Below are 14,169 nucleotides of genomic sequence, written 5' to 3'. Positions count from 1 at the left end.
GTGGATTCTACTGAAGTTGGCTGAGATATTTTCTTCTCTCTCTGCAACACCTGACGCGTTCTTCAATTTTCTATGCCTCTGGATTTCTCCTGTCCTTCATTCCAAGGCTTAGTCTCTCTTCTTCTGCATCTCCTCCGATCCACTGTACGTTTCAGTGTTTCTTTTTACCTGTTCTATTGATCCTTCTTTCGTGCGTTAGCTTCCATGGTTTGTGGTGCTTTCTTTTGTTCATTAGCTTCCATTGTTTGTGTTGCTGATAAATGGGGCTTTTTAACTGCATTCGCGTCTTCTTCTTCTTCTTGCTTCGGAAAATCCCATTTTTTGCCCCTTTCACTTTTGCAGGTTTGCTTCTTCGATGGGGGTTTCTTGTTTTTCTCTGTTATATGTGAGAGTTTAAGGAAAAGGGTTTTAGGCTATGGACTTTGCGCGGACTTCCAGGTGAAGATAAAGAAAAAGAAAAAATTCATGTTTTCGTACTTGGTGATTGTTCTGAGCTTTTGGGTTTTGATTTGATAATTTTATCTTGTTTGTATGTTCTGTGTTTTGGGATTTTTTGTGGGGATGGTGTCTTTACCTACATTAACTAAACTGCGCAGCAAATGAAATTAGGTGTTTTGAAGTTAAATAGAGGAGAAATGGTTGAATTCGTTTAACTCTTATTTTTATCATCAGTTTCTTTCTGGGATTTGGGTGGATTGCTGCAAAAGGCACATTCATGGTTGTAGCTTACTAGAAGTAACTAAAGCGGAGAACAAGCCACTATAACCCAAAAAAGAAAAAAAGTGCTAAATTAGCATCATCTATCTTAAACTTGGGGCAAATTTTCCATTTTATCTAATATTAATTTTTTCTCACGCTTCAAAATTGATAGCAATTGCATCTGGTCAAAAATCATATCATAGTCAAAAATCATATCATAAGACATGTGTTTATATTAATCCGGTGTTGAATTGGCATGTTATATTGGCTGGGTTATCTCATTATAATATCAACCATTGACTAAGGCACAACAGAAACTTACTGACCCTTTCAATTCTCTCTGGTGTGAATCTGTAGAAATATAGAAATACAGCATTTTAGAGTGGTATACAACTTTGGATGGGCTTCATGGAATTCATCAATATCAGCATGCTAGTTCAATGCAAATTAGATTGGCAAAGATACATATGCATGCTTTATGATATGAATCCTACTCCTGGATAAAATTGCTACAGATTATCATTTTGTGACGTAAGGAGTTTTTTTTCCTGCTTATATTTGTAGGATTGATTTTAATATTATCATTTTGTTTATTTATTTTACTGGTTTATGTTTTTCCTTAATTTTTAGGCATTCATTACTGTGGTATTTAGGATTTCTTATCCAAGTTCAATTAGGGTTTCTAGGCCTTATAAATAGGCTTCTTATGTATTATGTAGAGGTAAGATAGTACATTATTTATAAAAGACAAATGGCTCATTTTGGCCCTTAAATTTTAGGCCAATAGTCATATTAGTCGCTGGCAAAAATTTACGGTCAAATAGGTCATTCAACTCTCAATTTCTATCAAATAAGTCCAATGTTGATGATGTTAATTAATGATAATAGAAAAATTAGTAAAGTAAGTTTTTAATAAATAAAATATTGTTTCTATATTTTAAATAATTAAAATATATTATGCGCTGGATGCTCTCCAATCCAATAGCTTGAATTGTGACAAAATACTTACCATCTAATCTCTTCTCTGATTCAGTTCTCCCTTGCCCATCAGACATCGAGTGAAGAAGCATATTACCCAATACTTCAATTTCTAATTCTGCTGCCCTCACTGCAATGTGGTGGGCTATATATCTGCCTGAACTATCCTCATCCTATTGTACATGAACCTTGGAATCCTTTCCACTTTGAAGCCAAGTATACAGTCATGCAACAAGAAATTGAAATTAATAGCAAAAGCAGCTCAAGAAAATGACAAATTCTTCAAACCAAATCCAATGAGGAAGTCCGATCTTTTTGTCATAATCAAAGTTAAATTTTTCATGTTCCATTACACAAGTCCCAAACTCAGTGCTAAAGAAATGTCAAAGATTTAATAGAAATTCATTGAAGCTGTGAAACAAAAGCAATCATGGTAAGCTCCAAAAGGCCAAGAGAAAATAGGAGTCAACGACCGATGGAGAAATGAAGAGGAGGGAATACCTTGTATTTGTTGAGGTTTACTTCATTACTGCCATCCATGAGGAGGACATTGTGAAGTAGAGGCCTCACACCAATAGATTTGTCAACACTGTTAAGAAGTTTCAAAGACAAGTTGGGAGAAGAAGAAGAGAATAATAAGATGACGATGGGGAAGAAGAAAGGAATCTGTTTTGAAGAAATAGATCTAATTTTTCAGTTTTAATATTTTTTTAATATTTATTATTTTAAGGGATGAACACTTAACGGAATTAGTAATCACATGACACACGTGATCATTTTTTGATTTAATTAGACTAAAATTGTTATGTATAGGATTTATTTGGCAAAAATTAAAATGTAAGGGGACTATTTGAGTGTAAACTTTTTATTAGAGGGCTAATGTAAAATTAAGATCTTTCTAATTTTCTTGTGGTTTCAAGGATCTTAAGGCATAGACATGATCAAGCCTTGTTAACGCACAACCATCTTGCATCAAGTGGTATCAGAGCAAAATTTCTCTTATTGTTTTGATGGCAAACCTTTTAGAGTAAACTTTTGGAATCTTGAATATGGTAAACATTGCATTGGAGATTTCATTTGTAGCCAATCTATTCATAAATGAATCTCTAGTTTTAGAGATTTCTTATCTTGATGATTACTATTTTAAGAAATATTTGATCAAGAGACAATTTGATCTTAATTTTTTTAGTTTGTTATTTCATGAGAATTATAGGGAGAGAAGGTCAATTTGGCTTCTTTAAAATTGAAAGATGATGTAGATGATTGGTGGGATGAATTTAATAAAGATATGATAAATTCATACATGGTCAACAATGAGAACAAATTTTTAGTGAGTGAATTTTATATATATATATATATATATATATATATATATATATATATATATATATATTTGTTTAAGTAATTACTAAGGAGATAATATGAGAGTTGTATTGGGAATTTTAGACTTGTGATAAAAAAATCTACCTTAAGTTTGAGACAATTTGTAGTGTGAAGATAGCGGGTTAGAAACCTTGTCATAGGTTGAATAAACCATGAAGGTAATTTCATGAATTTCAATCAGTAAAATATGGTAATATTGGCATGGTGCAATTTTACAAATCCAAAGGCCAAAGTCGCTAACTTGAAAAGATTGGTTTATGAACTTAAGGATGTGATATAGACAATTGAGTCCAAAGAATTGTAACATATCTATAGGCAAATGAAGATTTAGACAATGATGATGGAAATTTTCAAGTATTCCAAGAGAAATCCGAGGAATTTAGAGATTCATGTGTTTATAAAAAAATTCAAAAAAGTGAAATATACATATTATTGATAATATTTAAGTTGAAGATTCATTTGAAGAAGAAAATAATTTGATTCAATCTAAACATGGACCCGTAACCCATAGGTCCCATGATCCTATTTTTGTGAGCTGCAACATATTAATTTTATTGGGGCAACAAATATTAATTGCACTACAATTTCTCTTTGGATGGGTGTTTTTAATTGGTCAAAAATTCTAGAAGTGCTTGTAGCAAGTTACTTGAAGAGATTGAGGCACCATGATTTCAAAGTACTATTTCTTTAGCATGAGAGAATACAATTTTAAGCCTTAAACTTGACAATGAGTTCTCTTGAGGGGTTGGACATGTGATTTTATGCCTATTATATTTGTAGGATTGATCTCATTACATGTGTAATTTAATTTTTCTTATTAGTTAGTTTAGGTTTTATTAATATTTCCATAATTTTTTTGGCATTGGATTTCCAGATCAAGTATAATTGGATGTTTTCTAAGTGTTGAGAATTACGGGTCCAATAGTGTCAATATCAAATTGGTAGGGTTATAAGCTAAACTGATCTCTCCATCACTAAAATGGCCAAACCATTGCCAATATTTATATGCCCTTTAATTTTCTTGTATGTTGTTGATGTGGGACATAAGCCATATTTCAACACTCCTTTCAATTGCAGCTTTGTTCAGCTCAAGCTTACAGGGGCTCATGGGTCTAGTTGTCACATGCCATTGTATGGGGTGGCAATCTAACTTAGGTCTAGCTCCTCTTGGCTCTACCCTTAAGGTCTAGTTCATTGCGCTAGCCAATGGATCTAGCTGAGTTTGGCTTGCTGGGGCTCAGGCCACCATGCTTTTGAAACCTGGATCTATAGCCGTTCGGCCTCATTACTCTGATACCATGTTTAGAATTACAGACCCAAGAGTTTGAATATCGAACTGGTAGGGCTACAAGCTGAACTGGCTTGAAACTATGCTTTCCACCAACAAAAAGGAAAATGGGCCAAGCCTTTTTTGTTTGATTTACCAACATTTATATGCTTTTTAATTTTCTTGTATGCTAACGATGTGGGACTCATCCCCACAAGCCACATTCCAACACTAAGCCTTGTAATGTGTATTATGGAGAGGGAGGATAATATATTATTTATGAAATTCAGCCCTTTTATTCTCTAGTGGACTCTTGAACTATATTCTTTGCAGATTTAGGAATTTGCAAGGTGAAGATGTGATCTAGCCTTGTTACTGTGCTTACATCTTTTACCAATTTGGGACAAAATTTAATGAAAATTAAAAGAATTGAATAAGTTTAAAAATGGAATAGAAAATTTTTTGGGGCTATCTATTGGACTGAAAAGCTAGTTCTCCTTTGTGTTTGGTTGGTCAACATCATGCAAAACTACACCACCAATGATTTTAGATACTTAATTTAAAAATTTCATATATATGCATAATACATACACGTCTTGCATTTGAGTCAGATGTCCACAATTGTTTCTATTTGAATGTGAAAGGTTGGCCTGTCAAGAATCTGTGGTCACCATATGAAATTGTATGGTTCATGCAGTTTGTTGTAAAACCACAAGGTTTGAAGCAAGCCTCTCTTGTTATTTAACTAATATTTGGTGTTTTAGGAGGACCAAATCAAAAATTTTCCACTGGTTCAATCAGCATTTTGATTTGGTTTTGATATATTTTGTTTTATTTACTAAAATTCTGAATGTCGTTGATTTTGTTGCTATGGTTTCTATTCGTGTGATGTAGATAAATTAAGGTTAGTGAGTAGGTATTTTGTGTTGTTACGTACATTTTTATATGTTTCATTTGAGTCAGATGTCTAGAATTGTTGCCAATGTGAATTTATTATGAAAGGTTGTTGGTAGAATAGATAAAATTAAGGAGATCTTTTCAATAAATCTGTAATTGCATGAAGAGAGTTTTTTCTTTTTTTTTTTAATAGTTAATTGGCCTTTCAGGAACCTGTGGTTTACCATGAACTGTATGGGTCATACAGTGGTTTGATGTGACTTTGATATATCTCATTTTATTTACTCAAATTATGAATGTCATTGATTGTGTTGCTTTGATTTCTGTTCTCCTTGCTGTCTTTGGCAGTGATATTTCTGCTTCTTCCTTTTTCAATTTCAGTTGTATGCCTAATTATATGGAAGTTCACTTTGGGAGGTGGGGACTATGTTTTCTGTGGGACATGATATGTCGATAAATACTTCTCAAAGTATCTTAATACCTCTGTAGATGGTTGCTTGATTCTTTGGTGGCAATCTTCTTACTGTGCTACTCACTCTGCTTTCTGCCTTCAGATGACAAACTATGCTACTTTTTATTTATTTATTTATTTTTATTTCTTTCTCAGAATCATATACTGGGGCTAATTAAGTTTAACCAATGATTCTGGTTTCACCAATAATAGCAGTGAATTTGGGTAATAGATTTATCAAGGATGCTGGAGGTAGTTGTTTTGTCCTTTGTTTGCTTTTCATGCAGACTTTCTACCATGCAGAAGTGCAATGCTTATATATGCTCTTCCTTTCACTTAAAAGAATCTTAAAAGGGTGTGAAACCTTCAGACTTGGTCCTTTTTCCACAGTGTATACTGACTACTGAGAGTCTGCATTCAGTATACAAGTTGAGTTATTTGCTATACCTGGTTAAAGGGATCAGGTGGGGCAATCATTGGAAAATTCTACAAATTATTGTTTTCATTTGTTTCATATCTTTTTCACTCTTATGATATTCGTCTCCTGCTGTAGTTTATTACCACATGGGCTATAATAAGCATATGCTGTTTCCTCTGTTTTTTACGTGCATTTCGAGCTTACTGGACGTGCAAATTGTGGATATCTTTAGTTTGGTTTTGATGGAATACTTGATAGATGATGAAAATTCATGGCTATGTTGAATACTTTGTTTGCTTTACTCAAAACACAAAGATTCTAGTTATGTATGCTATTTTGCACTAGGTAATATTGTGTCCAGTTTCTAGACTTTGATGCATTTTACCATGTTGAGAAATTTTGATTTATGTTTACAGCATCATGGACTAAGCATGCCCATTTGATTAACTAGGTTTTCTACTTATTGAATTGGATAGCCTGTATGCTATTTTGGTTTTGCAGACTTTCCCTTGTTTATTTTAAGTTTTATTTATTCATTTGTTCATTTGTTCTATAATGAACTTCTTATCAACAAAATGAAAGAACTGTACTCTACTAGGAAGACAATGATATAAAAATGAGATGCTGTTTTGTAGTGCTGAAAATTTTTCAATAACTACGCATAAATACCACAATTCAACCAAGCAGTTCAGTTTCATTGATCACAACTAATTTTTAAGACATTAAACCCTTAATTATTGCATAATTTTAGTTGATAGGAGGTCTGGCAAATAATTTTACAACAATTTCTAAAGCCTATTTTACATAAAGTATCATACCAAATGTGATTGTCTTGATGCTGGAAGATACTTCTAATAGCTGACATACAAGATCTCATCATGTAGAAGTTTGGCCTTTTCAACTCTGAAACAAAGTCACTGTGGTCGTTAACTGCTTTGGTATTGCAGTTGTAGTCTGTTGAAAATTTTGAAATGAATTTAGTCAGTTGCTAAGTACATGGATTCTCAATAGTGTGTGGTGTGAAGAGAACTTACCCAAGTTTCGTTGACGTTGGTAGTGATTCACTGGTATGAGGCTGTGGCTGGCTCAGCTGGAGGTGGATTGGGGCATGCAAGTCATATCCATTGCTTAAAGTGTATGGTGGGTGGGAACTTTTGTTTGCTTCACTTGCATCCCTTTTTCCATGGGCCTGGAATAAATAACTTATGTTTAAGCTACTAGCATATAATGAAAACTGTTCACTTATCAAATTTCAAGGTAGATATCGCAGTGCTTTTGTTTCAATAGTCCCTAGGCTTAAGATTGGGTGTTGAGTACGATAGGTTGGACTCCAACCTTTTGAGTGCATTTTTTATACAATAGGTGCAGTTAGGTTCTTATGTGCACAAGAATATTGAGTTTAGAGTCAAATAGGAGGTGAAGAAGATTGTCATATTGATGCATATACTTCGAGATGAGTACCTTTTTATGTAATTCTGCATTTTCTTGACAGAGGAGGTCAACTTTCTCATGCAGTTTTAGGTTTTCTTCATAAGAGAGGTTTCCCTGAAATGAAGATGATGACAGAACTTCAAAATTCAAATTTTCTGACAAGAAATGAAGAAAATGTTGAAGTCAATATTTCAGATGAACCTTTCTGTTCAGTTCCTTGATTTCCTCTGTTAAAATTTGGTCCTGCAGAAGGGAAAAAAAATGAGCCTCATTAACAAATATGCATGTAGTATGTTTGTACATTGAATATAATAGGTTAGGTATTGAAGTATGAGTAAGGCTTTCATACCTTTTTCATCCGAACACCTTTCAGGCTCATCTCCAGTTGGTTTTCTAAATTTTTTAGATCTTTGACACTCAGACCAGAAAGCTCTTCTCCCATCAATTTCCTGTATATGTCAGAATGCACTGGTCAAGTGTGCTACCAGAGTTGTTATTGTTGTTGTTAAGTTGAGAGAAGGGAGATTGAGGTGGTTTGGTCATGTAAAGCGTAGACATACGGAAGCTCCAGTTAGACAAGTAGAGCACATTAGGCTAGATGATAGAAAGAAAAAAAGGGGTAGACCTAAATTGTCTTAGCGGAGAGTAGTACAGCATGACCTAGAAGCATTACACATTTCTGAGGATTTAACCCAAAATCGTTCAGAGTGGAAAAAGCGAATCCATATAGCCGACCCCAAATTTTTGGGATAAAGGCTTAGTTGAGTTGAGTTGAGTTGAGTTTCTTTCCTTCCTCCGAAAGATCATATAAGACATACTTAGCCTGATAACCATTGACATTTTTCCCAATATCCAAGATCATGAACTTTTGGTTTCGTGCAAGGATTTTTTATTTTGTTCAAACACATAAACAACAAAATGACAAGCACTATTGCCATGCCCATATTTTTTTGGAAAAGTGGGATTTAATTCAAGTTTTTAGCATCACCAAATAAATTATTCTTTATTTTCAGCGCATGGCAGATCATAGATATGGGCAGAGTAAATGGGGCATTTAGCATTTGTTCAAACTATCTTTCGTCAAGCACTTATAACTTTCCACTTCATGTACTATTTGTAACCACACCTCCCCTGTAATTCTTTTGCTAAGCTAATGGAAGAAAAAGGTTTGTCTTCCTACATCAACTGTCTGGATTATGAAACATTAAAGGTTATCTTTAATGATCGTTCCTCCCCTTTGCTGCTCAATCCAATCAATAGAACTTATTTTAGATTGAGAAAGGATTGACTCCTATTCAATACACCTTATGCTAATTGATATACATTTGAACTTCCTAACTTTTAGTACACTCATATGTGGAAACTTTTGCACCATGTATTTGTGGTGCTAATGAAAGTAAAATGATCTTACCAGATGAAGGAAATTTTGCTATTTGTTGTAAAGCTTTTCCTTTGTTATTTCTCATTAACACAATAACTAGTATTGTGTTAGAGAATTCCTTATATAATGCATCACTCATAGAAAATGTCGTCTATCTATCCATATTTCATGCTATGTATCACTATCTAGATGTTATGCAGTAATATGTGTGTGTGTGTGTGTGTGTGTGTTAGACAATTCCTAATATTTTGAGTCACTTATTGAAAATTCCAGCCTTGTATGCATATTACCATGTATTCTTATCTAGATGTTATAAATGGTATGTGAAATATGGATACAAAGCTGGGATTTTTTTTTGTGAGTGACTCATTGCATTAGGAATTCTCTCTCTCTCTCTCTCTCTCTCTCACACACACACACACACACACACACACATATGATGTTGGTCATAATTCATATTTGAATGCCTTTTTATTATTTTATTTATTTATTTTTATGCTTAGGCTTCATTTCTTTTGCATGTACTTGTTCTTTAGAAGTTATTTTCTAAAGTTGTACTTGTTGGAAATTTATTTACTTGGAAGTTGCACCATTTAGTATTAGGTTCAAAAATTTTTTTAGGAAGTGCACCAATTTCCTTACTTGATCATGTTAAAATTACTACTTGCAAAATATATTGTTGTTCCAATATAATTTTCTTGGGAAGTTGTTTTATTGAAGGTTTTAGTCAAAGCATTCTTGTCCCAACTAAGGAACTTTATTAAATTGATACTAACTACTTCTTGAGGGTTAATAAGGTTGAGTGGCCAAAGTATAACTATCCTTTAACTTTGTGGTTCTTTAGATGCAAGCAAAACAATTAGGCTTGCTTTGTAGGAGTTTCGACTTTTCGATCTCATATATAGTGAAACTAAAACAAATTACGTCTATGTTGATGTTCAATTATGAGAATTGAAGAGTAAAATGTTAATTATGTCGTGGGAGTGTTATGACTATAGGATCATCATATAGGCAAGGGCATGGTTTGAGTACTTATTATTAGGGGTATGCATTATTCGATTATAAACGAATAACCAAACCGAACCAATGAAAATCGGTTATTTTGATAAGAATAAACTCAATTCGATTTGGTTTTGGTTAGTAATAATAAAAATTTTTAGTTTTCGGTTATCGGTTTTGTTATTTTTGAGTTGGTAATCGAATTAATCGAAATAATTGAATTTCAATTAATTAATATATTAATTATAATTTTATTAATATTATATTATTTATAATTATTATTTTTATGATTTTATAATAATATTTAACTTATAATTATTATCTTATTAATATGAAATCATATTTATTATTTTTTATAAATAAAAAAGAATATAAATATATTTTTATTAATATTTTATTAGATAATTAATAATATAAAATATATATTTTATTTTTTTTGGTTAATTCAATTATAACCGATAATCGACCGAATATTTTCGATTTTGGTTAATTTCGATTTTTTCTCAATTTATGTTGATTTGGTTAATAATTAGAGTCGGTTAATAATTTAACTCAACTCAACTAAGCCTTTATCCCAAAAATTTGGGGTCGGCTATATGGATTCGTTTTCTCCACTCTGAACGATTTTGGGTTAAATCCTCAGAAATATGTAATGCTTCTAGGTCATGTTGTACTACTCTCCGCTAAGAAAATTTAGGTCTACCCCTTTTTTTCTTTCTATCCTTTAACCTAATGTGCTCTACTTGTCTAACTGGAGCCTTCGTATGTCTACGCTTCACATTACCAAACCACTTCAATCTCCCTTCTCTTAACTTATCTTCAATTGGCGCCACTCCTACCTTTTCTCTAATACTCTCATTACGGACTTTATCTAGTCTAGTATGGCCACTCATCCACCTTAACATTCTCATCTCTGCAACTCTTATCTTAGATGCATATGACTCTTTCAGTGCCCAACACTCACTACTATATAACATAGCCGGTCGTATGGCTGTACGGAAAATTTTTCCTTTCAATTTATTGGGAATCTTACGATCACATAAAACTCCAATGGCATGTCTCCACTTCAACCATCCGGCTTTAATCCTATGACTAACATCGTCCTCACATCCCCCATCTACTTGAAGGATTGAGCCTAGATATTTAAAGCGATTACTTTGGGACAGTACCACTCCATTCAAATTAACTCCTTCCCTATCACCAATTTGGCCTTCACTGAACTTGCAATGCATGTATTCTGTCTTCGTTCTACTTAACTTAAAACCCTTTGACTCTAGAGTACTTCTCCAAAGTTCTAGCTTTCTATTGACTCCTTCTCGTGTCTCATTTATTAGAACAATATCATCCGCAAACATCATGCACCAAGGAATACTCTCTTGTATATGTTTCGTCAGTTCATTTAAAACTAATGTAAAAAGGTAAGGGCTTATGGTTGATCCTTGGTGTAATCCAATTGAGATCGGAAAATCTCTTGTGTCCCCTCCCACTGTGCGCACAATAGTAGTTGCTCCTTTATACATATCTTTCAATACTTGTATGTACCTAATAGATATCCTCTTTTGTTCTAACACATTCCATAAGACCTCTCTTCGAACACTATCATAAGCCTTCTCCAAATCAATAAAAACCATGTGTAGATCTTTCTTCACATCTCTATATTTCTCCATCAAGCTTCTAATGAGAAAGATCGCTTCCATAGTTGAACGATCGGGCATGAAACCAAATTGATTGAGAGAGATAGAAGTATCATGACGTAGTCGATGCTCCACAACTCTCTCCCACAACTTCATAGTATGGCTCATGAGTTTAATTTCCCTATAGTTTGAGCAACTCTGTATGTCTCCCTTATTTTTAAAAATAGGTACTAAAATACTCTTCCTTCATTCATCAGGCATTTTCTTTGAGTTTAGAATCTTATTAAATAATTTAGTTAACCATGCCACTCCCATATCTCCCAAATACTTCCATACTTCAATTGGTATTTCATTGGGTCCACAGGCTTTACCCATTTTTATTCTTTTAAGTGCTTCCTTTACTTCTGAAGATCTAATCCTTCTAGTATAATTCACATTCTTTTCTATTGTTCTATAATTTATTTTCACGCTATTACCATTTTGACTATTATTAAAGAGATCATTAAAATAATTTCTCCATCTTTCTTTAATGTCCTCATCTTTCACCAACACTTTTCCTTCTTTATCCTTAATGCACCTAACTTGATTGAGATCTTGACATTTCCTTTCTCTCCTCCTTGCTAATATATAAATATCTTTCTCCCCTTCTTTAGTTCCAAGTTTTTCATATAACTTTTCAAAGGCCTGTGCTATTGCTTGACTAACTGCCTTTTTTGCCTCTTTCTTTGCTATATTGTACTATTCATATGCCTCATTATTATCACATTTAGGTAATTTCTTATACCATTCTCTTTATCTCTTCACAGCCTTTTGTACTTCCTCATTCCACCACCATCTCTCTTTTGAGGGTGGTCCATGTCCTTTAGACTTTCCAAGTACTTTTTTAGCCACTTCTCTAATCTTTGATGTCATCTGTATCCACATATCATTGGCCTCCATATCCAGTTTCCATACTTCGGACTTGAGAAGCTCATTTTTGAACTTCACTTGCTTTACTCCTTTGAACTCCCACCACTTTGTTCGAGCTATACTATTTCTTCTGACTTTACTTGAATTGTTCCTAAACTTGACATCCAAGACCACCAGCCGATGTTGACTTGTTAAAGCCTCTCCTGGAATGACCTTGCAATCCTTGCATAGAGCTCTATTTGTCTTCCTGGTCAAGAGGAAGTCGATTTGGCTTCTATGTTGCCTACTTTTGAAAGTCACTAAATGTGACTCTCTTTTTATATAGTAGGTATTTGCTAGTATTAGGTCGTATGCCATAGCAAAATCCAGGATGCTTTTTCCCTCCTCATTTCGACTGCCAAAACCAAAACTTCCATGAACATTCTCATAACCTTGTCTATTACTTCCTACATGTTCATTCAAATCTTCACCAATGAAAACATTCTCTTCATTCGGTATGCTTTGCATTAAATCATCCATATCTTCCCAAAATCTTTGTTTACTCTCACTGTCTAGTCCTATTTGTGGGGCATAAGCACTAACTATATTTATTGTTTCTCCTTCTAGTACTAACTTTACTAGTATAATTCTATCTCCTACTCTTTTCACAGCTATTACTGCGTCTTTCAATGTCCTGTCTATGATTAACCGAATACTCATCTCTACTTATTATTGTAATAGAATACGTGATGGTATGTTTTGACTAAGGAAAGAGTCTTGGTAAGGAAAAATGAATAAGAATGGCTAGAATGTTGGATTTTTTAGGGTTAGGCAATGAAACTTTTTGTAGTCTATTATAGAAGCACAACTCTTGTTGGTTTTATACCATGCTAAATTCCACTAGTAATTATCATGATTATAATAGCTTTAATTTATGGATTCTTACTTTGTTAGTTATATTATTGAGTAATTGAGTGTAAGGATTCATAAATTGAAGATAATAATTGTTACTGAGTGTTTATTAACTCTACCTATGGCATTCTTGTAAGTATTGCAATTCCTTCCTCAAGCTTGCAGCCTCCCTTTGCCAAAACTGGTAAGAATAAGAATAAAGTGGAAGAAATTATATGTAAGAAAGCATTATATATCTAGAATTGAAGTAGAGATTGAAAATGAGAAATGATTGCAATGGAAATTTGGGCATTGATGATGTTAAAGAGATAATAATTTTAGCAAATGTGTAGTCTTGTGATAGAAAATACCCAATAAGAACAAGGAACATAAATGTCCATTTACTATTTGTAGTGGGATTTGTGGGCGTAGGTTTAAAGAGATAGAGATCATTCTTGGTTAGTAGTTAAGGTTTGTAAGGTACTAAGCAAACAAATACATGCTAGCTTACCTTGCCTAAGCCTATTTAGTCTTTGATATTCTTAAACTTTATCTTGATAGGCTTGGGTTTTGCCTTGTTATTTAGGGCTATCTTTGGGATTTAAATAAATACATTTTAATGGTTATGTCATGTTACACTCAAGTCATTTTGTTAGCATAAATGGAGTTGGGTGCTAGGTGTGTGATATTGAGATTGTAAGAACGAAGAAAACATTTTCTAAGCGATTTTTTTTTTCTAGATATTTCAGAACATTGAAGATTTGAGAAAGCTTTGATACTTCTTGGACACTAAATATCTATGATCGAGGGAAATTCCTCATAGTAGCTCATCTTCTCTAAATTGCATTTTGA

At 33.3% G+C, this 14,169-nt stretch overlaps 2 protein-coding genes across 8 annotated transcripts in view; one reads left to right on the top strand and one right to left on the bottom strand.

Moving 5' to 3' along the window:
• Window positions 1–14,169, top strand: part of LOC110640984 (uncharacterized) — a 17,794-nt gene continuing 3,625 nt past the window's right edge. For 2 of the 6 annotated variants that reach the window (XM_021792566.2, XM_021792564.2), the window contains exons 1-2: window positions 1–144; window positions 343–438. In XM_021792566.2, the coding sequence (XP_021648258.2) occupies window positions 73–144; window positions 343–438 (168 nt within the window). In that variant the 5' untranslated portion in view covers window positions 1–72. Of the gene's footprint in view, window positions 145–342; window positions 481–1,732; window positions 2,640–14,169 lie in introns of those variants that run through there. The other 4 variants (XM_058135777.1, XM_058135779.1, XM_021792563.2 and 1 more) reach the window with 3 other exon arrangements.
• LOC110640985 (MADS-box transcription factor ANR1-like) overlaps window positions 6,776–14,169 on the bottom strand; it is a 26,140-nt gene continuing 18,746 nt past the window's right edge. Inside the window, exons 3-8 of one of the 2 annotated variants that reach the window (XM_058135774.1) lie at window positions 13,458–13,519; window positions 7,874–7,973; window positions 7,726–7,767; window positions 7,555–7,638; window positions 7,128–7,282; window positions 6,776–7,047 (exon numbers count right to left, since the gene is read on the bottom strand). In XM_058135774.1, the coding sequence (XP_057991757.1) occupies window positions 7,020–7,047; window positions 7,128–7,282; window positions 7,555–7,638; window positions 7,726–7,767; window positions 7,874–7,973; window positions 13,458–13,519 (471 nt within the window). In that variant the 3' untranslated portion in view covers window positions 6,776–7,019. Of the gene's footprint in view, window positions 7,048–7,127; window positions 7,283–7,554; window positions 7,639–7,725; window positions 7,768–7,867; window positions 7,974–13,457; window positions 13,520–14,169 lie in introns of those variants that run through there. The other variant, XM_058135775.1, reaches the window with a different exon arrangement.

This window comes from Hevea brasiliensis, chromosome 14 (genome assembly GCF_030052815.1).
Source record: "Hevea brasiliensis isolate MT/VB/25A 57/8 chromosome 14, ASM3005281v1, whole genome shotgun sequence".
Classification (NCBI taxonomy): Eukaryota; Viridiplantae; Streptophyta; class Magnoliopsida; order Malpighiales; family Euphorbiaceae; genus Hevea; species Hevea brasiliensis.
The sequence above is the reverse complement of the archived record's forward strand: the minus strand, read 5'-3'. Positions and strand labels throughout refer to the sequence as shown.